At 46.6% G+C, this 22,132-nt stretch overlaps 1 protein-coding gene across 2 annotated transcripts in view; it reads right to left on the bottom strand.

The window, feature by feature from the left end:
- The window catches only part of LOC147905146 (FKBP-like peptidyl-prolyl cis-trans isomerase family protein), a 47,332-nt gene extending 25,906 nt beyond the window's left edge, over positions 1 to 21,426 (bottom strand). Inside the window, exons 1-3 of one of the 2 annotated variants that reach the window (XM_087390460.1) lie at positions 21,203 to 21,426; positions 20,681 to 20,946; positions 5,656 to 5,739 (exon numbers count right to left, since the gene is read on the bottom strand). In XM_087390460.1, coding sequence (XP_087246586.1) covers positions 5,656 to 5,739; positions 20,681 to 20,946; positions 21,203 to 21,230 — 378 coding nt within the window. In that variant the 5' untranslated portion in view covers positions 21,231 to 21,426. The remainder of the gene's footprint in view (positions 1 to 5,655; positions 5,740 to 20,680; positions 20,947 to 21,202) is intronic. The other variant, XM_087390468.1, reaches the window with a different exon arrangement.
- Positions 21,427 to 22,132: the final 706 nt, after the last annotated feature.

The following is a 22,132-nucleotide window of genomic DNA, read 5'->3' as shown; positions in this document are numbered from 1 at the left end:
ATTGTACCCCATTACAATGGACGTGTTGCATCAAAGTATTTTCTCCTTTTGGGCTTATTGAGAGGATTGTCATGCATCATATTTCAGGTGGTCTCCAAGTTGACATACACCTAGCCTCAGAGGCTAGTGCATTGCAAGCACGAAGCACCTTGCATGGTCCAGATATATGACAGTTGTTGCACCTTACATAGCCAGCTATTAGATTTGACAGAAATGTCCCTCTGTGCTACATGTGGAGACTTAGAGCTATGATGCCTAGAGCAGTTATGACAAACACTGAAGAGGCTTATGAAAATAGATACCAAATTACTAACGAGAATGCATTTCTGTCAATGCTTGTAATGCAGTCCAGCCATGTTACTGGCATGCATGCAGCCGAACCATGCTTCAGAGTCATGGATGATGCCTTTGGATGCAAGACAAAAATCTGGTTGTTGTCAGCTGCAGATACTAAAGGATGTTGTGGGGAGAAGTGTTCTAATGAAAGTAGCAGCTTAAATGGCTATGAGCAGCAAAAACCAAACGCTGTCATTTCAGGAGCACCCAAGGGTATACCTCCTAGCTTTGCAATGCACACGCTTGATGGCATAAGGGCTAAATTCATGGATGCTTTATTCGTGATGCTTCAGCGCATGACCCAAGCCGAGGCAGTGAAGCAGATGGGCCAGCAAATCGGTGAGCAAATTTGTGAGAAGATCGGAGAGGTTGTGCACATTGCAATGCACAAGATGGGAAAGCAGCCATGCTTCCTCACAATGGGGATGGGACCCCAAGAGTCTCCGAGACTCCCACAAGGTTGTCAAAGACAAACCTACATCAAAGGGGAATCAGAATTTGAGAGGCTCAGCTTACATGCCACGCTCCTGAAGCCCACAAAAGAGATGCATTCATTTGGGACTGAACTTAATGGTGGAGATGGAAACCAGGCCAAGCATGCAGATTTCAGGGATAATACCAGAGGGCAGAGCCCTACAACTGATTCTGATATGTTCATGACCACTGCCAATGATAGAAGCAGCATCCACAAAGTAAACCTGAAAATGACAGCCAAAATTATGAAGACAAGGGACAGCAAGAGGAAGATGGCTGTTGTGACAGTTTTGAAAATGAGCATAATATACTTCTGGCAAGAGCCCTTGCACCACCATATTGCTCTAAATAATTACTGTTCCCATCACTACATTGGTGCACAGCAGCAAGGTAATACATATAAGCAAGATGATGATGAAAAGGATGTACATGGAAGTGCTGTTGAAGGAGACCAAGGCTGCAGTTGGGATGAGGAAAACTTACCACAACAGAAGTTGAGGATTGTGAAGGACAAGGGCAATCAGCTTCTTTCCAAGCAGGGTGACCTTATAGGGCACGATAGGCAGAATATATATTACACAACCAGCAAGATCCTTCCATCTTTGGAAAGCTTATTAGTGAGCAGCCCACTATGATCTTGCCCATGGAGAACTTCAGCCAGAGACTCCCACCAGCGACACTTCAAATGGTGATATCTTGAGTTATGTGCAGGGGATAAAGCCCAATATTCACTATCACCATTCCGCACATCCCAACCTCATGTGGATGCTTTTGGGAGGGCCTGTCCCTCCAGCACTTATTTCTCAGCTCTATTTCTTGTGAGAGGAATTGGCCTTGCTCTCAATCAGATAGGAGGCTCTACATAGAGTCTAGACCACCTCAAAGCAGCCTGGACAGCTAATGCAGCCTGTACAGATTTATGTGGACGGATGCAATATGCGCAATAAGCACATGAGTTTGCGGGCCGGGTGGGACATTGATGTTGCTTGGTCAAATCAGCACCATGCGTATGTAGGCCTACCATTTGTGGTCAGGGCTGACTTGTCTTTCGTACATTATGGCAGGGGCGGCTTGGTCGGACAAGTGTGTGGTAGACACTTGAAAGCTATTTTGACGGACGACATATTGAAAGAAGGAAGTGAGAATCCTATTAAGTAGGAGCATGGCTCTCAGCTTTGGAAGGAGATTTCAGATTGTATCCAATGGATGATGAGGGAAAGATTCTTTACGATGGCATGCACCATGCCCACACTTGTTTGAAGATGAGGGTTGCATCTTGGAAGCCAGCAGCTTTCAAAGACCTCATGGGTGTCATGTTAGAAGGAAATTACACTGGTACAGCCCACGGTTGAAGGCCTTACATGTGAGGACTCAAAATCTCTGGAATGTTGAGGAAGCACAAGAATTTATGGAACTGTTTGAGCCTAAATATAGCATCTATTTTATTCGCATCCTCACCTATTCCCAATTAATTAATTAGCTGTTGCTCCCCCCCTCTCTCAATTAACCTATGCCTCTGTCTCAATTAACCTCCCCTCTTCGCTTGCCCTCCCCCACTGTTGCTGATCCACCTCGCCTCCCCCTTCCTTCTCGCCTCCCCCTTCCTTCTCGCCTCCCTGCACTCAGCACTCCCCTCCCTCCAGCCCTCTCCTCCCTCCTTCTCCCTCTGCTCTCCCTCCCCTCCCTCTCCCTTCCTCCCCCTCCCCTCCCTCTCCCCTGCGCTCAGTCCTCGCTCCCTCTCCTCCCTCTCCCTCCACTCAGCCCTCCCCTCCTGTTTCTCCTCTTCCGGGGAGGCTTTCACGGCCTCCCTTCTCCTCCCTTCAGGCTGGCCTGTTTTTTATAGAAGCCAGCAGAACCTTCTGGACACAAGAAGCTCGTAAATTTCTCTAGAATCTTCTGCGAATTCATGCCTTTGATAACGTTATTTTTTCAACTCTCCCCCCCCCCCCCCCGGTTGCGGCACAAATTAATTAATTGTGTGTTTTCTCATCAGGGGGCCATATTAAGATGATTTTCAGTGTATTGCATTTGGGCAAGACAACTTAGCTAGAGATGCAGTGGATATATGGAAAAGCAATGAATGCTCCCAGTGTAGGCAAAAGGGGACAGCAAGGCATAAAGAGGTGTGCAAAGTATGTTAGAATTATAGATATAATTCAGCAGTGACCAATGTAATATAATAAGCTAGTTAGGGGCACTTTTCCCTCAATGAGAGGTTTTTCCCCCTAACCGCAGTTAGTTCACTAACTATGGTTAGTGACTACTAAGGTTTTGTCACTAGGACAAAACCTTATCTTTCTCACTTTGTGTTGTACTCTCTTACTCTATTCTATTGCAACTACGTCTTCAGCTTCCAAGCCTCCTGCTCTCTTACTCTCTCTTGCTCTCACTCACTCCGTCTCCTTCATTTGGTATCAGAGCGGGTTCAAGAGCCTCGGGCTCCCTGCTCCCTTCGTGGCACTCCTAAGCCTCACGTTTTCAGCTTGCTCCAAGTCGTCCGTACAGTCCGTACGACTGTACGGAATTCACCGTACTGCCGACGTACAGCCCTGTGAAGATTGCCGTACAGGTCGCCGTACCTGCGTTGCAACAGCCGTACAACAACGCCGTACCTGCGCTGCAACAGCCGTACAAGGTTACCGTACAGATCCGTACTTCACAGCCGTACATCGTCGCCGGACTGTATGGTTAACCGTACAGTCCCGTACAACTCCTGCTTCCGTATAGATTCGCTTTTCGACCGTACATGCGCCATCAGTACCGTACGGTCTGTTTCGTACTTACCGTACAGTTCGTACAGTCTGTACTTACCGTACAGTTCATACTTACCGTACAGTCCTTACTTCCGTACTGTATCTTCACTAGATCTGCGTGGAGTCCTTCAGTACCACACGTGTGGCAACAGTCTGTTCATCCGTACAATCTGTACTTGCAGATCTACACCGGTTGCCTTCAGCCACAGGTGTTCTTGGGCAGGCTCATCTTGCAGAAAACCATAGTTTGGTGCAGTTGTTTTGGAGTAAATTTGGGGCATTTTGTATATTGCAGACATTGCAATCATTGTGCAGTTTTGGAGCTACATCTGGAGCAAAATTGCAGATCTAGTCTGAAATTTGGGGCTTTTGTTTAAAAATTGCAGATTTGGGGCTTTTAGTAATTTTGCCCCTTTCTGGCTGCAATTTCTAGCCACAAATTGGGGCTTTTGTGTTGAGAGAGCATTTTTTGGAGTATTCAGTACATACTGCCTTTCTTGGAGTGTTTGGAACACTTTTGGCAGATTTTGGAGAGTTTTTGATGCTTGGACAGATTTCTGACAGCTCAAGTACAGAAATCTAAGTTGCATATACAGCCCGTGCTTGGCTGTGTTTTTGGGAGTTGTGCATTTTATTCCCAATAAGGGAATTCAGCTTTGTATCTGCTTCAATCTCTTTCTCAGATATGGCCCATCAAAATCAGAATGAGTTCCAGTTCGGTGGTCTTTCACAGGAAGACAAGTTGGATGGTACCAACTACTCCCTCTGGAGTTTCATGGTACGTAATATTCTGATTTCTCGCAATTTATGGGATTATGTCAATGGGGATGAAATCCGACCAGCAGATATTGCACCTGCTACCCCTCCTCAGCAAGGAGGTGGAAGAGGTCGTGCACAGGGTGCAACTGCAGGACAAGTTGTTGGTGCAGCTACAGTCAATACTCCAGAGCAGAAGAGATGGGATTCACGAGATGCCTTAGCCTTGTCATGCATCTCTCTTTCAGTGAAAAGATCTATCATTCCGCATATCCGGTCGTGTAAGACCTCCAGGACAGCGTGGGATATTTTGGAAAGCATGTATGCAGCACGGAATGATGCCAGGGTATCTTTCTTAAAAAGAGAATTGAGCAATACACATATGGAGGAGGGTGACTCCATGTCAGTCCACCTCACAAAGCTACAGGATCTCAGAGGGCAATTGTTAAACATAGATGAAATTATCCTGATTCAGAGATGATTACAACCACTCTGAATTCTCTTCCTGAGTCTTATCTCAGCTTTCACACTTCGCTGAATTTATCATTGAGGGGGGGTGCAAATCCCCTCACTTTTCATGAGTTGATAGGACTTCTGCTTCAGGAAGAGTAGACCAGGAAAAATTTGGCTTCACGTGCAGGTGAACAAGCCATGCTCTCAAAATTTAAATCAAAAACAAAGGGACAGGCAAAGACAGCAGCAAATCAGCCTTCCAGTGGGTCAGGACAGTCTTCACAAAAGGCTAAAAGTGATGCAAGTAAGCCCAAAAAGAAGGGTTTTTGTCACTACTGCAAAAAGCCAGGTCATCACATAGCAGAATGCAGGAAAAGGATTGCAAAAGAAAAGAAAAACAGCTCAGGTATGGCTGTTTCAGATTCAGCCCCTTGTGCATCTGACAGTGGGGATGCTGCAGCCAACTTTGTTGGTCAAGATTATGCCTTTTTATCTTGCATTTCAGATTCTAGGTTGGCTGTTCCAGATGCTCGGGATAGTACAGCCTCTAGTAGTGATGATACATATGCATTTTTGACTTGCAGCTTTGACTCTTCTACAGATGCATCTGCTTTCAGTGTTAATGAAACACTGAACACATGGTATTCCGGCCACATTAGGGTTGGGCACTCCACTACTAAAGGCCCCCATTGGGGGGCACATATCCCTTCATTCTAGCTCTTTGCAAGCTGCCAAAATATGTCACATAAATTCTGAAGAGAACAAAGACATCACGTAGGAAAGTTTTGAAACACAGGGCAAGCAAATTATCCATCAAAATCAAAAGCCGAATCTTCCACAATACTTCAAAAAAACATAAACGTGAGTTCAAAGGTGTACCAACCTGATAACCAACTGGAGGGCTTGGACCATTCCCAACTATTATATCTTTGTACTGAAGACCAGAGTCAGTTGTTACAATTGGAATCTGAAAATAATACACAGCATGAAATAAATAATAAGCATGATACAAACCCAAGGAAAATTAAGCTTTTGTCATATAAGTTCTATTCTTATCTATGCAGAAAGGATTAACTTAATGGACACTATAGACAGGCATGGGAATTGCAGAAGGTCACTTTCTGCAGCATTGGGACTGAATACACCCCAGTCCAACCACAAATTCCATCCAGAGAAAGGGAGAGAGAGAGAGGGGGGGGGGGGGTGGGGGGGTGAAAGAGAGAGAGGAAAATAAAGTAGATGAAAAACAGTTTCACGTATTTATGCTTCAATGCTTCAGAAAGAGGAGTGACTGCTTCAGCAACCATAAAGCACCAAGAGTCTTTGTTAGTCAACCAAAGTATCAAGTAAATTTATATCTAGCTGAATCTAGGAACATGCCTGAACTTGGACCAACTCCCTGTTTATAAGCCCCCAAATGAGGAGACTATGGGGGTGACAACTGGAGAGAAATAGGGGGTGACAACTGGAGAGAAATAGGGGAAAGGGAGAGAGCTGAAGAGGCTGCCATGTGGGTAGCACACAGGCTGCCACATGGACAGCAAATCAAATCCTTCTTAGATTACCTGGAACCACCTTTAGGGCCGATCTTTCTTGGAAGGGACAGCAGGGTGTTGGCCATCCTTTGGGCCACACATGAGCTGTAATTTGGCATTTGTGCAGCCTGTTGAAGCCCCATTGGAGAGGCACAACTGTTAGCCCTGATTATGGGCAGAAATGGACAAGAGATGGGGGGTTTATACGCCCCAAGGCCTGCTCTGATCAGCCAGCAGACTGGCCAGTCGGCCAGTTAAGAGTTCAGTTAGACTCGGTCAGCCAGTCAGTGGGGCAGTTCAGGCCCTATATAAGGCCCCCATTGGTGGGGCAATAAATCATGCAGCCCTCTGCATACTGCAACCAGCCCCACGGAAGTGCATACCAAAGGCATAAATCCAAGGCAACAGCAAGGCAGAGAATCAAGGACAGTACTCAAGCCATCAGAACTATAGCATGGCAATAGAGATGGTGGAGACTAGAGATGGTGGAGACTACAGCGCTCAGGTGTTAAGCAGATCATAGAGGTACAGAAGGGAAGCTGATGGAGAGTTTTGGGCTCCTCCTATAGCCACTGAAGACCTCATCGACAGGCGTTCAACAGAAGGACAGAACAAAAGAGCGGGCAACAGTATGTGGCCTCCGTACTACCACTAGTGGGAAGCATCCTGCTGACCACGTAGTGACGTGCGTGAGTGCACCTTTTCCATCTGTTTTGGGTCCTATCTACTGGACGTGTTTTCATATCCAATCATTGTTTGCCATCTCTCTCTGTCTACTCCAGATCTGAGTGTAATTTACATATACATGTGTGTATGTCCCAAGTAATGTCCCAAGTAGGATCTAGATTTCAAGGTGTGATCTTGTTTGTGGACGATTCATTTTCCACTGCGTATTATAACAGGACAGAAGCTAGCTAGGACTTGAGCTAGAAGAAAATGTTCAGACATTTTCCAATACTCCTAACTGCTGGTGTAGAGCATGGTCTCAATATAAGCTTTCACACATACATATCCATACACCCACACACACTTGAGCATCTATTTATACAAAGGTATACCTTCATAAGACTAGGAAATATCCAATCTTACAAATTAGAACTCTTTATAGAACAAGATAAAGAACAGGGAAAGGATGTTTGTCAGCTACTTTAGACAAATTTATGAGTAAATGACAAAAATAAAAAGTGACAACTTAGTAAGCAAAGCTACGCTTATGTCTTCATACAAAGGGCTTCATACTAAGTTTCTGTCAACACTCTGGACGTGAAGGGCAAACTCAGCCATGACAAAGGCTAGCACTAAAGGAGAAGGCTATTAAGAAACAGTCCACATTCTCTTTATCCAAGCTACGATTTCCTGTGAAGACAAGTATTATGTTGTAGTCTCTCCCAAACGAGCATCTCTAAGCAAAAAGGCTTAGAAACGATAGCTGATAGAGCAACGCACCACCATAAATAGGAAGAATTAATCACAGTATCAGCAGGCTGCAACTAGGACGAAAACCTCACAAAATAAAATTTGCATGTCCACAAATATGGCAGAAACATATTTCCAGATGAACCTAGGAATATGTCCAAATTCATCCTCTAAAAACTGAAAAAACAGTGCGGTTCCAACCTCATGCCAGTCACCCAGAAAGTTGAAAACCATGACTCAATTACCCATAGCAGGGACTAGCTACGATCAATGTCATCAGTGCCCAATAGCAAGCGTAGACCATAATATAAACATATGTTCTCACACATACATATCACATTGAAATTTGACCAATATGTTTATTAAGATGTGTGTACACAATCTGCTCAGATGTGCTCATTAAAGAAGATATGCTCATCTAATGCTGCACATGAAAATTACTTACCAGAAATTTTTGAGCAAAGAAAAGAAAAGCATTAAAACTAAAACCACAAGCTCAAGTCATTGGATTGTCCTATAGAAAATAAAGGGCTGAATCCATAAAAAAGTAGTAGCTGAAAAAGGAATAGCCAAGACTCAAATGGTGAGGAGGACCAGATGTACCCCATGCACCCCTCAACACATGGGGATGTGTTTGGGACAAACCTGCTTTGTTCTTATTGATGTGGGTTCTACTCATAATACCATTTCTCCAGATCTAGCCTCTTCACTCAGGTTTATTCTTGATGTGGAGAGAGACAAGGCTGCAGAAGGAGCTTTTCACAATGGACACAGTACTACACTTATTCCAGTTAAGAGTAAGTTGAGAGTACACATTCAAGGATATTCGGACCACATTGATTTCTTGATTGGGCCACTAGCACATGTTGACATGCTTTTGGGATAGCCATGGCATTATGTGGTGCAGCCCAATTATGAGAAGACAGACTCTGACAACATGAACAAGATCACCCTGCAAGATGGAGGTTCTTAAAAGCCTTACTTTATTGTACAAGTCACATTCACTTTGAGAAAAAATTTAAGAAAGCATTATGCTCTTATTTGCTTTATCTGTGAGAGTCTAATAAGAATGAAGGTTAACTACAAATAGGAGGCAGTTTCTAGTTGTGTTTAAGGATGCTTTCTTCAGGATTTTGCCCTTGAACGATTTCACGAACTAAAACTTAAAACCTTGGTAGTGCATCTCCAAATAGACTGCCTTACTAAAAATGAAATACAAAAACAAGTCTAGGAATTCCTAGAACATGGATGGAAAGGCCTTGTAGCTCATCATTTTATTCCCCGGTGGTCGAGGCACAGATTGCGAGCATGCAATCTGCTATTGAGGAGACTTCCAGATGGGTTGACGTGGCCAAACGGGAACCTGCAAGGGTCACCATTTCGGCTACCCTCATGGAGCAGCAGCAGAGAGCCAGTAAGGCTCTCAACATCAGAGTACGTGGGATCCCACGCACTGAGGCTACACCGATGGTAGATGCGACTGCGTTCGTGACCGCTACCCTGGGTGTGGCTGAGCACAGGATAGAGAGGGCATGGCGGGTGGGGAGAGATCCCAACTGAGAGCAACCCCTAATCATACGATTTCATGACACTCAGGCATGACTTTCAGCTCTACGACGCAAGTCAGTCCTTCGAGATCAGCCAGCGATCTCTATGGATGAGGACCTCACACCTCTACAGGTTGAGGAGAGGCGCTCTTTGCTGTAGCAGCGAGATCAGGCCCGAAAGGAGGGGAAGTGGGCAATGGTACGAGAGGGACGACTTCTTATAGGCCCCCGTAGGACACCTACCCCCTCCCCTACATAGGGAAGCGGGGCCTATGAGACTCAAATATCCGAGACCCTCTCCTGCACCATTTGGAACTGTAATGGTACCTTATGGTCAGAACCAGGGAACTTCTCGGAATCCTATACAGGCCACGACATAGTCTTCTATACAGAGACACATCAGAGTCCAGAGCGCCCTCTCTCAATAGTCAGCGGATATACATGGGAGTCTGCCTACAGAGAGACGAGGGGTACAAGAGGAGTTCGAGGTTCAGGTGGAGTTGCAGTCCTTTTCAGATCCACACTTCGGGGGATCATTTCAGTAGAGCAGAGAGATACACATTCCAGATTTCTTTGGATCCGGATACAACACATGGACAGCCAGGATCTATTTGTCGCAGTTTGCTACTTCCCCCCGGAGACATCCCACTTTGCCAGAGATATTCGAGGTGATGATGAGACATCCCCATTTGCTGCCCTTTATCAGTCCATCGTTGACTTTTCTAGCCACGGAGAAGTCCTTCTAGTGGGGGACTTCAACGCGAGGACAAGGGCCCGTCAGGTACCACTTCTTGATTTCAGAGATGATTCCACTCTACTTGCAGATGTTGACCTTGAGGAGGCAGGTATGCTACGGGTTTCGGCTGACAGGCGAGGTCCACTCTCATCCTATGGGCAGGCCCTATTAGACCTAGGCAGAATACATGATCTCATTATCTATAATGGTCTTGACAGATGTCCCGCTTCAGGTGGTTTCACATGCTTTCCACATGGGGGGGGCTCCAGTGTTGTTGATTACATCATGGGATCCCCTGTCTTCACATCTCGCATTACTGACTTCACTGTAGCACCTCTCCCCCCAAGGGCTGATCATACATACCTTTTCTTTCGCATCTCCACCTCCCTTCGCACAGCACCTTCCACCCCACTCAGTGCTTACTCCACCTACCACGATATACGCTTTGATCGGGATCACTCACCTTCTTACTCTGGCCGTCTGTACATACTTCTCGCTTATATTGACTTCATACCCCTTTTAGAGGATCGTGCTGCCCTTGTCACCCGCTCACTACACGAGGCTGCCATTCACGCTTTTCCCCACACGACCTGCTCCACCCGCCCATCGGAACCGTACCCTGTAATAGTTGGTACGATGATGAGTGTAAGGCCTTACGCCGTAAACTCAGATTCGAAACCAAAAACAGTCTTTCGAGCGCACCAGATATGCTACGTGAATACCGTAGACTGGTACGGAGAAAGAAACTAGACTTCGTTCGTCGAAACGAGGAGGAGCTACTGAACATTTTGTTTAGTAACAACTCTAAGGACTTCTGGCGGAGATTTCTAGAAGGACAGTCCCCTCGGCCACTCACTGACACCCAGATCTGGTTTGATTATGCACGCACACTTTATGACATCCCAAATCAGCCAGTCCCTAGCCTCTCACACATGCCTCGTCCCACATCCTGCACCCTCTTCACTAGAGGAGGGGTAAAGGATGCTGTAATGAAACTTCATAATGGCCGAGTGAAGGATCATGAGGGACTATGCACTGAGTTCATTGCATATGGGATTAACCTCCTAGCCCCGATCTTAGCAAAGCTTTTTAATGAAGCAGTTTGTTTGGGATTTCCACACACTTGGACCATTAACACTATCTCACCCATCCACAAGGCAGGGGATCCCATGAGCCCGGAGAACTACAGGACCATTATGATTGGACATGTCATGTCCAAGATTTATGCATCAGTACTTGACTTCGAGGTTAGCAGACTTGCAGAGTGTCGAGGACTCAGAGCAGTAGGACAGGCCGGATTCCGGCGTGATCATGGAACCATGGACCACATTCTGACGCTCAGATGTATCATCAAGGAGGCAAGGTTACGGAAGCAGAGGGTTTATTGTTGCTTTGTGGATTTTTGCAAGGCATTTGACACGGTCCCAAGAGCCCGCCTCATACGGCGCCTACAGAACTTGGGTTATGACCCGGAGATCATTTGGGCTGTCATGGCACTTTACGAGAGAGTTTCTGGCAGAGTTCGGGTAGGATTCGGGTGGACAGACGAGATCATGAGTACCATCGGGGTCAAACAAGGGTGTCCTTTGTCGCCTACCTTGTTTGGCCTCTATATTGACGAGCTTGAGACAGTGATGCAGACACAGGGGGGTGTAGGTTGCTCTCTTGCGGGCACGCTGATCCAGATTTTGCTCTATGCAGATGACGTGGCTCTCTTGTCTTCCTCAACAAGGGGGCTTCAGAGACACCTAGACGCACTACAATCCTTTTGTGAGTCTCATGATTTGAAGGTCAACCTGGGTAAAACCAAGGAGATCTTCAATACATCTCGAGCCATCATGCGTCAGGAGCAGTTCACATTTGCAAGGTCATCTGTTGAGATAGTTTCATCATACACTCATCTTGGGGTTATCTTCTCTGGACCGAGCTTCACTATGAGACCCGTGATGCAGGCACGCTTGAGTAGAGGGTATGCCTCATTGGCCAGGCTAGAGAGGCAGTGCTTCCACTCACACTTTCAGGATCCACGCACCAAGGGGTTGCTTTTTAACTCCTTGGCTCGCCCAGCGGGGATGTACGGCAGTCCTTGTTGGGAGCCAGACTTGTCGGATACAGAGTGGGCCCGTGTGGAGCGGCTACAGGTTCTCATGCTATCACGGATGATTCGTGGTAAGTCATCTGTTCCTCACCAGATCATTCAGGCTGAGTTTGGTTCACCCCCTTTACAGCTAGATGCTACATTTCAGGTCATCACATATCTGTACCAAGTTAGGGAATATGGAGATTATACCTTGGGGCGTAGCAAGCTACCATGGATAGCTCTGTCCTCTTCTATGGCACTTGCAGCAGGAGGAGATCAGAGGTGCTGGTATGCACGTACAGAGAGATGGTTTGAGTGACTGGGGCTCCACATGGATAGACTACCTCCCTTCCAGTATAGCATGGATGCTCCGTTCTCTCCCCTCTTATCACACGAGGTCAACCAGGTTATCCGTGAGGATCTACTACAGCTACACACTTTTCGGACCTGGTTGAAACCGAGTGAACTCCCAGTGAAGCTTAGCTTCTACAAAGATCACTTCTTACACATCACAACGGAGGGTTTCATTGACCCACCAGGATACACACAGATTCACCTACCCCACTCGAAGAGGATCTCTCTTGGGCAGTTCCCGGTCTCTTCACACAGACTTCGCATCAAGAGCGGCAGAGCAGAGCGACTACCCAGGGAGCGGCGCATATGTACACTATGTGACATACAGGAGGTGGAGACAGAGGAGCATTTCATCTTCAGGTGTCCTGTGTACTATGAGATCCGAGCACATTTCCACTGCCTCTTCAGAGATAGTTATGGGATTTTAGCCCATTTCCTCTCCTACCCAAACCAGCGGTGTTTGGCAGGTTTCATTCATGAGGCACTTAGACACCACGAGAGGATCCTCCGAGCACGGAGACAGGAGCAGACTTCCTCGATTGATCCCTCTCAGAGCTCTATCACGGAGTTCTTTCAGCTAGATCACATGGACCCCAACGAGACGAGGCCTCGACATGACCGTGACCCGGAGCTCGTGACCCGACAGCTCAGACAGAGGGTCGACACACAGATCACACTTGGAGACATCCCCTCCTTGTTTAGAGTTGGAGCCCGACCGATGGGGGTCACAGTAGCCCTGGTTAGACGCAGAGCTACGACCAGGAGACGTGCTAGGACCGCACCTCTGAGTGGCCGACAGCACTCTATTGCCGACTTCATGCCTCCACTGCCTCATCCATCCTGATATATTGCTGTTGCTGGGGATGATGATGATATTGATGATGATGCTGAGATTGATATATAGTCGACCATCGACATGACTATGTTGTAGTTAGGACTTAGTACTGCCATTCTGCATTTTTTGCATTTTGCATTGGTATGGACGCTCGTTTAGTAGCTCCACTACCACAGCTCGTTGTATCAGGATTTTCACAGTCTCATAGACCCATCGGTCTTCCGAAGACTTTAATAAACTTTCTTTCTTTCTTTCTTTCTTTCTCTCTCAACAAAGATGGATCGTTTCGGCCAAATAGACCGCAAGAATGGAGTACCATCAGGTGAGGATAGCCCCACAGGATATCATAAACCAATGAGTATTTTTTTGCTCCCTTTGAATTGAGTAATGACCCTGCGACCCTGCTATTTTCAGCTGGATAATGAGACGGTTTCTCCATAAACACAGATCATTTGTGAGCAACTTTCTTTGATAAGATCATGGTTCATAACAGAGATGTGTGTGTGTGTGTGTGTGTGTGTGAGAGAGAGAGAGAGAGGAGTTTTTTACTTCGTAGCAACAATGCCAAGAAGCCTTAACAGGCTTATCCAAAGTGATCCGCAAGGATCGAACACACACACACCACGACACGAACCAGAGCCTCAACCACCAAGACCCATGTGGGTTTTACAAAACTTGATGGGGAAGGATGGCTTATATAGGAGAGAGAGGAGTTTTTTACTTCGTAGCAACAATGCCAAGAAGCCTTAATAGAGAGAGAGAGAGAGAGAGAGAGAAATAAAGTTTATTAAAGTCTACTAAAGACCAATGGGTCTATGAGACTGATAGAAAACTCGATACAATGAGCAAAAGGGTGGAGCTACTAAGCGAGCATCCTAACCCATGCTAGGAAAACTGTGTAGACATAGTCAATGATATCTTCATACATGTCACCATAGCCATATACATCCCTGGCATCATCATCCCCATGGAAGATGCAATCTGATCCACTACAATACGATACAGTGCATTTAAAAAAAACGTCAAGATACACCCCATGACGAACTAGGAAGATGTTGGAAATGGGCTAACCCCCTTGGGTGCCCCCTTGTGTGGTTTGTGGCTAATGGCAAAAAATGTGGTATATGGGCTCATGGAGGCGCTTGGTGACACGTGGACTGTAGCCTACTAATCCCATAGGCAATGTGGGGGGTTGATGGGCCTTGCATATAATAGGAGGTCAAAACCCTCTCTCTCATCCCTCCCGGGACCTTTTGGGAGAGAGATGTGGAGTGGGACCCCCGCACTCGGCACTACCCTGGTTGACACATGGCGCACTCTGCGGATTCCAACAGTAGTGTAAGCAAGAAGCCCGTGATAGATTGTTGTTTGCTATCTGGAGGAGTAGTTTGTCGTGCCCTCCTAGCAGCTCACCGATGCCTAACAACGAGCGCACAAGGAACTCAATGATGAGAGCTGTTACTCTTCAGGGGCAGCTCTATAGTCTCAACTTTCCCAGTGGTAGTACGATGCAGCCCTTCTTGATGAAGGCTAAAGTCATCCATGACCAGCTTTTGTCAATGGGAGCTGCTTTGACATCTCTTCAGTTGGCAGCTCTTATTCTCACCAAGCTTCCACTAGCATATGATATGGTTTCGCGAGCATTGCGGTGCCAAGTCACGACAAACTAATTTGATTTTGATATCCTTTGCTCCATGTTGCTTGAGGAGGAGTCAGTTTTGTTGTACCAAGGCATGTTGCAGGTCACTCCAGGTGGCAATGAGGCCCTTACATCTCAGCAGAAGGCCAAGAAGAACAGGAGGAGGTGCTACAAGCATGGCAAAAGAGGGCATTTGACGAGGGACTGCAAGTCCAAGGGTAAGTCTCAAGATTAGGACTCGTGATCATACTCTGACCAGGCAAGTGATTGTAAGTCAAGAGGAGCTATAATTGTCAAGGACTGCAATATAGTACCAACTTCTTGACAATCATGTGGCCATCCCTCATGCAAGCTTCTTCCCCCCTTCACCCTCCTACACGTTTTTCAACGAAACGTCATTGTTGTATGGCTAATTTTCATCTTTCTCAAGGTTCAAGGAAGCTGTTTCTGCTGCTGCCCACTTCCCAAGGTGATTGGAAGCTGCTTTTGCTGATTTCTGCTCAGATTTCGAAGCTGGAACAGCCGCCCTGGGCTGGCACGCATCCCCAAGCAGTATATCTGCTGCAATTCAACCTGCTTTTCTTGCATTTCAGCCCAGTTTTTGCTACTGGCACGCATCCCAAGGCAGCTCTCCTGCACTAGAACTGCTGCCACGCAGTCCAGGACCTGATTTCCAGTTTGTACATCATGTTTTCCTGATTGAACGAAGGTTGTTCTGCACCTCCAGAGATCCTCTTGCAGATATTTTAGCCTCTCTCTCCTGTTTTTGGCTTCTACACCTATGAGCCTTGCTCTTCCTTCGCTTTTCAGCTCTCAGAATCTGTATCCTCACTTTCTCTTTTCCCCTTGATTGGCATTCATTTCTACACCCCTGGTGGCCTGGGCAGAGGATAGGTGCAAGAAAGAGCTTGCCCATCTTCCATGGACAGTGGGTATGTATATTCTGACTTCCTTTTGGTTTGCTTTTGCTATCTTGGAAGCTTGTTGCTTTGCATTTCGTTGTTTGGAGTTCTTTCTAGGCATTACAGGTTGTAGGTAGAAACCTAGTCACAGAGGGTATGCCTAGTGGGTGCCACAGGAACAGATTGGTTGCAGTTTGATGCCTTGAGGCTATTTGAGCACTTCTGGGGATTTGCTTTGATGCCTTATTACAGTCAGGTGACACAGTTTTTGAGATATGCCTTAGTTTTGACCCTCACATTGGGGTACTAGTGGTGCACTAGAAGTGGATGCAGGCAAAGGCCAAGTGTTGGCTCTGGTAGTGGAAAATGCAAAGAGCACAGTATAAGGGTGCGCCCTTGTTGTAAAGCAGAATTCCACTTTTGAAGAATTAAATAAATACCGAAAGGGGCGCCAAGGTATTTGGGGCCAATGTGGTGTTTCGTGCTTGGTTCATTGAGCAAGGGCATTCTAGCCTGCATCCAGTTTCTTTTTCAAAGTTGTTTCTAAGTGGTTTTGTGTTTAAGGAAGTGGTTGAAAGAGATGCAATGTGGCTATAAATAACATGGATGCTAAGCTAGTTACGGTTTACTGCCCTTTGGTCTACTGAAGGCCGATTTCACTTTCACAGTTCGAGGTGGCACTTCTTCAGGAGCCCTCTCCTCGGACACTCCTACAGTGTTGGAGGGTCCATGGTGGAGTCTTCATTAGCATGCTTCTTTAAACCATCTGCTCACTTTGAGCTGCAAAGAGGGTGTTGAAGTTAAGTGCATCTCATAGTGAGTGAGGGCTTCTATGTGGGTATGCCCGCCCCTTTTAGGATATGTTAAACTCAGTCTTTGTGCCTATTTCATGGCTGTTTTGCACGGCATTATGGCCTAGGTTATAGGGCAAGAGGGCCAGCCCATTTTGGGGCTTCGGGTCAACCGACCAACAGGTCGGGTCAATTGACACAGCTTGGGTCGGTTGGCTGACCCTAGGGTTAGCCATATAGCAGCCCCTGGGTCAGCCACTACAAGGCCTTTATAAAACACAGCCCTCCTCCATTGTTGGCATCTTCTAGAGCTTGTACTATTTCTCTACTTAGGGTTTTTCCTTGATGTGCCTCTCTCTCTCTCTCTCTCTCTCTCTCTCTCTCTCTCAGAAGGTCTCCTTCAGCTCCATACATCTCGAACTTGAGGGCAAGACCAAGAGTTCCCCACCAAGATTCAATTCTATCATGACCACATCTTGAGAGCATCGGAGGATGGATCATCATCGAACCCCAGTACCTGGAGGACCGAGGAGTCTCACATGCACTAAGGATTGCCATTGGACAGGTGCAGGTCTCATCCCATTAGATGAGGATCGAGGTAGGGAGAGCTGCAGGCATACCCAAAGAGCAACCGATTTGCAGGTTATGCACATTGGGGAGGTCGAGACAGAGGAGCATTTCTTGTGTCTGCCCAGCATACTATGAGATCCGTGGACGGTACCACTGCCTTTTTCAAGAGCAGCACTGCTTTGGTCCACTCTCACGGTTGATCCACTTCCATAATCAAGTAAACATTGGGCTTTATCTGATCGAGATGTGACGACATAGAGAGACACTACGATGACAGATCAGAAAGCAGCAAGGGGGGCACCACGCCGCAGGAGGCCGATGTAGACCGAGCACAGTGACATGTCACGGACTACTATGCATTTGAGTCAGCTCCAGGGCATAACCGAGTGGAGGAGAAAGAGCTAGTTGACATGAGGGCAGAGTGGATCAACGGGGAGAGACAACGTGACGCTGCCATGTGAGGGACGCGGAGACCACACATGACATGGAGCACACACAATCGAGGTCCAACCCATCTCAGCTCTCAGAGAAGACCGCCAGAAACGAGGCGCCACTCTTGATGTAGCTCGTCGGATACAGACATCGAGGAGTCCACGTCCTTGTCACAGCAAGACACAGTCCAAGAGACGTAGATCTGGGTTATCTTTGCAGCCCATAGCAAAGCCACCACGACACCGGGTTTTGGATTCTGAGATTTAAGTTTTCTCAGTCTTTCAGTTTTTCAATTCTGATTTGGGCTAGCTTAGTGTAGCACTCAGCAAGGGCCTAGCACGCCCTTTGCTTCAGCCCACAAAGGCTTGTATGGGTTTCTTCTTTAGATGTACGTTGTCCCATAGGCCTATGAGGTCTTTCGAGGACGTTACTCTCTCTCTCTCCCCCCGCCGCAGCCTAGCTCCTCCCATCGCAGCCCATCAGCACCTCTCCATACCTCCCGTGCATACCTCTCCCTCCCGTCCATACAGCCCGTTGCCCGTCAGCAGTAGCCCGTACCTCCCCGTACCGTACAACCCCTCAGCAGCAGCCCATACCTCTCCCTCCGTACCTCTCCGTACAGCCTGTCAGCAGCCCTCCACCCGTCAGCCCTTTGCCTCAGCTAGTAGTTACCTCGGCTAGCAGTAGCCAAACTAACCCTAACCCTGAGTTGGGCTAAACCACCAACCCAACCCGAGGGTTAGGGTAAGCTAGGGGGTTCAACAGATAGCCAATTATGGACTGGCCTACCCTCTCCTCCAAGTCCCCCTCAACTCCTTCAACCTCCATCAGGACTCAATACTCTACAATTGCAGCCATGATACCCGCTCCATATGCACGGAATTACCAACAAGAAGGCTCAAAACGACCCATCCTTGGGCAACACGATCAGATTTTTTATCTACAGCAGGCAGTGAGAGAGCTATGATTGGAATTGGCAGAAGTAAAGGCTCGACTTCACATTCTGGAAGGGCCTCGTAAGCAGGCAGTAATTGATGAGGCTGTAAAATCTTGTAAGGATTGCCCCCCTACCCTGCAACTAGTCTCTACAATCAAAGATCTTATTCACATTGAAGGAAAAACTGCTAAGAAGGAAGTGATTGTGGAAGTGGACACCAAAGCAAGTAAGTTTGATATTCAAGCAGAGATTAAAGAACACGAAGCTAGATGTGATAATGCGCTGAAGATTAGAATAGGGGGACTCCCAGAAGATTGGTACAAAGAGGACACATATAGTGAAATATTGACAAAGATCAAAGCAAGCTTGCCCAACATTGAATGGGTGGATGATGATGAGCAAGATGATGACGACTCCAGGCCAGCTTCTACTATGCACTATAAAGGTCATGCAATCCTTATACTGAAGTCAAAAGATATGCAGATCATGCTTCTTCGACAATCTTACAAGTTGAAGGGCACCAAAGTATGGATAGCTAAGGAGCTTACACAAGCTCAACAATAAGGCAATTGAATTAGCTAAAGTCATGGCTGCCAGAAAGAATGGATAATGGGCAGATTACCGTGAAGGCGTAGCACTAATCAGAGAGTTTAAATCAAAACCAAAAGACTCTCAATTAGACTATCATGTAGGTACTTTAAATAATGTGGGTTGCTTTTGCACTCCTTGGGAACTGCCATGTGCCCTCCCTAAAGCATTTGTACTAGAGAGTTTCTTGCTGTCCCATAGACCTTTTGGTCTCCAGTAGACGTTAATAGACTCTCTCTCTCTCTCTCTCTCTCTCTCTCTCTCTCTCTCTCTATGCGCCGCGTAACATTGTGTATGCTTCCATGCTTACGACTCTCACACAAGTCCCAGTCTCAATGAGGCAAGATGGGGGGAGTTGCCGCCCTTGGTTATGGGAGCGCCAACCTCTCAGAGAGATTTAGTGGGATCCAAGGGGGTAGTTTTAGCTAAGATGGGGCGTAGAGAAGGGGTCCTTTTTTTCCTATACGACTCGGATTAGGCATCGTCTGCAGCTAGAGGCGGCAGCCTAGTACCCATCGAGAGAGTGGCATTGTTTGGAGTAGCAAGTTTCCTTGGACGAGAGAGCGGCATTGGTTGGAGCAGTAGGTTCCCTTGCGGATGTGGGTAGGTAGATGCCATTGTTGCATGGCAAAGATCTAGAGACGATTCCGCATTGTCTTGGGAATGCTCGGCAATGCAGAGGATTTGGATGGGAGCCCTCTACATTGTGGCTAGCATGCAGAGGATCAACGAGACTTCACTTAGGGATGGTTGAGTGGCTAACGGAGGGAGGCCATCCTCTGCAGCATACAAGATTCAAGGTCGGCTTGTTCTCAAGATAAGTGGCATTTGAGGCGACTCTCACTTCTCACCTGTGCCATGTGCCTTCTCAAAGACTCAAAGGGCATAGCGATGGGAAACAGTATCCAGCATCACTGCTTGGAACATTTGGGTTGCCCGTTTCAGTTTTCTGATGGGAGACCATCAAGCTTCCCAAGCAGCCATCTGGCAGAATGTTATACATAACCTACACACCATAAGGGAGCATGGGACTCGAACTTCTTGAGCAACCTCCGAAATGCGGAAGCGATTCTGCGAGTCGTGGCCTACAGGTACCTTCTACGTCATTACGATGACAGGTATTCACATGTTGTATAGGCCTCCACCCTCGCTGTTAGCCCTTGTTCAGTGAGCGAGGTCCCCAGGTGGTTGTTTTGTTTTACCCATGATCAGCGCCTCTTGGATTGCTGATCTGTATGTTGATTTTCAAGTTTTAATAGAAGTCTGTTCCCTTGAGAAAAAACAAGTGGCCTTGCTGCCTCAGAGTAACTCATCTCTATTCTCACCCCTTTAGCTCCATGCATAATTTATGCACCAGCGACAGTCTAAAGATTTGAAGTCCATTTCACTTTGTTAAAAAAGGGTTTTGACTTGAACAAGATGATAAGAAAGTATTTAACTAACACATATATAGACTATGTTCGGGTGAAATGACTCATTTTAGCGCGCAATGCTGATATGGTCAGAAAAAGCGATAAGTTGGAAAGGACCTGAAAGCTCAGCATACATTTTCAAGCTCCTTTTCGCAGGCTGTATCGCACAACTTAGGCGATTCTTCTTGAGGGAGTCCCGCTCCAACGGCAAATTTCATATCAAAGAGTTGATAGCACGAAAGCGCGGCCGTAAAGCTGAGCACTGTTAACGCTTCTCGTCTAGCGATTGACGATTGCAGTAACTCGGACTTTCTATGATAGGCGAGTGCACGAGGCGTCTCTAACCTATAACTCTCCTCTCCCATTTGAGGGGGGACTCGTACACGCACCGACGAAGCACCTAACAAAACGGTTAAGTCAATAAAAATGCAAGCTGAAAAAGATGATAAAACGTATTTTCAATCTCCGGACGCCTGCGACGACAAGTATTCAGGGGAGGAAGTGAAACGACGAGAAACATCCACTGTGGTAGTTTCGAGTAAGCAGATACATGATGAACATTGTCTAGCTGGAAACAAATCTCAGAACTCAGTTGGGGCCAATGCCCAGTTCTAATGTCTACCATCGACATTGCAGGAGAGAATAGAAAGGCATACAAAAGTTGAAGAGCAACGAGGTGGCCATGGCTCTCTATTGTGGTAACCAGCCACTATCTATTGCGGAGTGGATAAGCTTTTAGATTAAATAGCACTTCCCAGTAGTAGAAGGATGGCTAAGGAATACATGGGCCTATTTTAAATGAGAATCACGGAAAGGAGAAGGAATACATGAGTTGAAGAAAGATTATGTTGCTAGGGAAAGGGCTCAGCAATACATGGGCCTATTTCAAGGGGCTTTGCAGGCTGAGATTGAAGAAGCTATACTTGGCGTGAGTCAAAAGTAGGCAATTATACTAATGTGGAGCTTGGACTTGTAGTAGGAAGTGGTGAAGGGGCTAGTACTTTTTGAATTAGAGTCCACAAGCTCATACTTTCCTCCTCAATAAGGGCCTTATTTGTATTGAACAAGCTTCATTAGTGCTCATCTAGTAGCTTGAATTTTCTATTGGATTTGGGAGTGGGCTATATGTGGTCCTTGATGGCAAAGGAAGAAATGTGGCTTTCCACTTCAACATGAAGACATATGTTTATGAGGGAATGGAGAGGATTGCATATGAAGGGACAAAGAAATAAATTGTTGTGCAGATGAGGTAATGTTTATTGAATGCTTGGCCTCTATGCTTGGTCTTGGTCATTTGTGTGGGAGTTGCTTGCAATGAGGTTTGTCAATTTAGGGAATTAGTAATTGGGCCATGTATTTTGAACATAGAGCACTAGGAGAGCACTATGTTTAAATTGACTTGAACTATCATGGCTCCTACCCTAAGTCTAGTACCAAGATCGTCTTCACCAAACCATGGACTAGCAACCACACGAGTGAGTGCTTCATCTGGAAATCACCACTTGACCATATGAGCATTAGATATGATTAGGAAACATACATGGCCTGCATCTAGATTAATAGACCTCTGTGCCCCATACCATAGA

Source organism: Dipteris shenzhenensis, chromosome 2, assembly GCF_047967505.1.
Source record: "Dipteris shenzhenensis isolate YYH24624 ecotype China chromosome 2, Dip_SZ_1.0, whole genome shotgun sequence".
Taxonomy (NCBI): domain Eukaryota; kingdom Viridiplantae; phylum Streptophyta; class Polypodiopsida; order Gleicheniales; family Dipteridaceae; genus Dipteris; species Dipteris shenzhenensis.
This window is presented reverse-complemented; position numbering and strand designations above follow the sequence as displayed.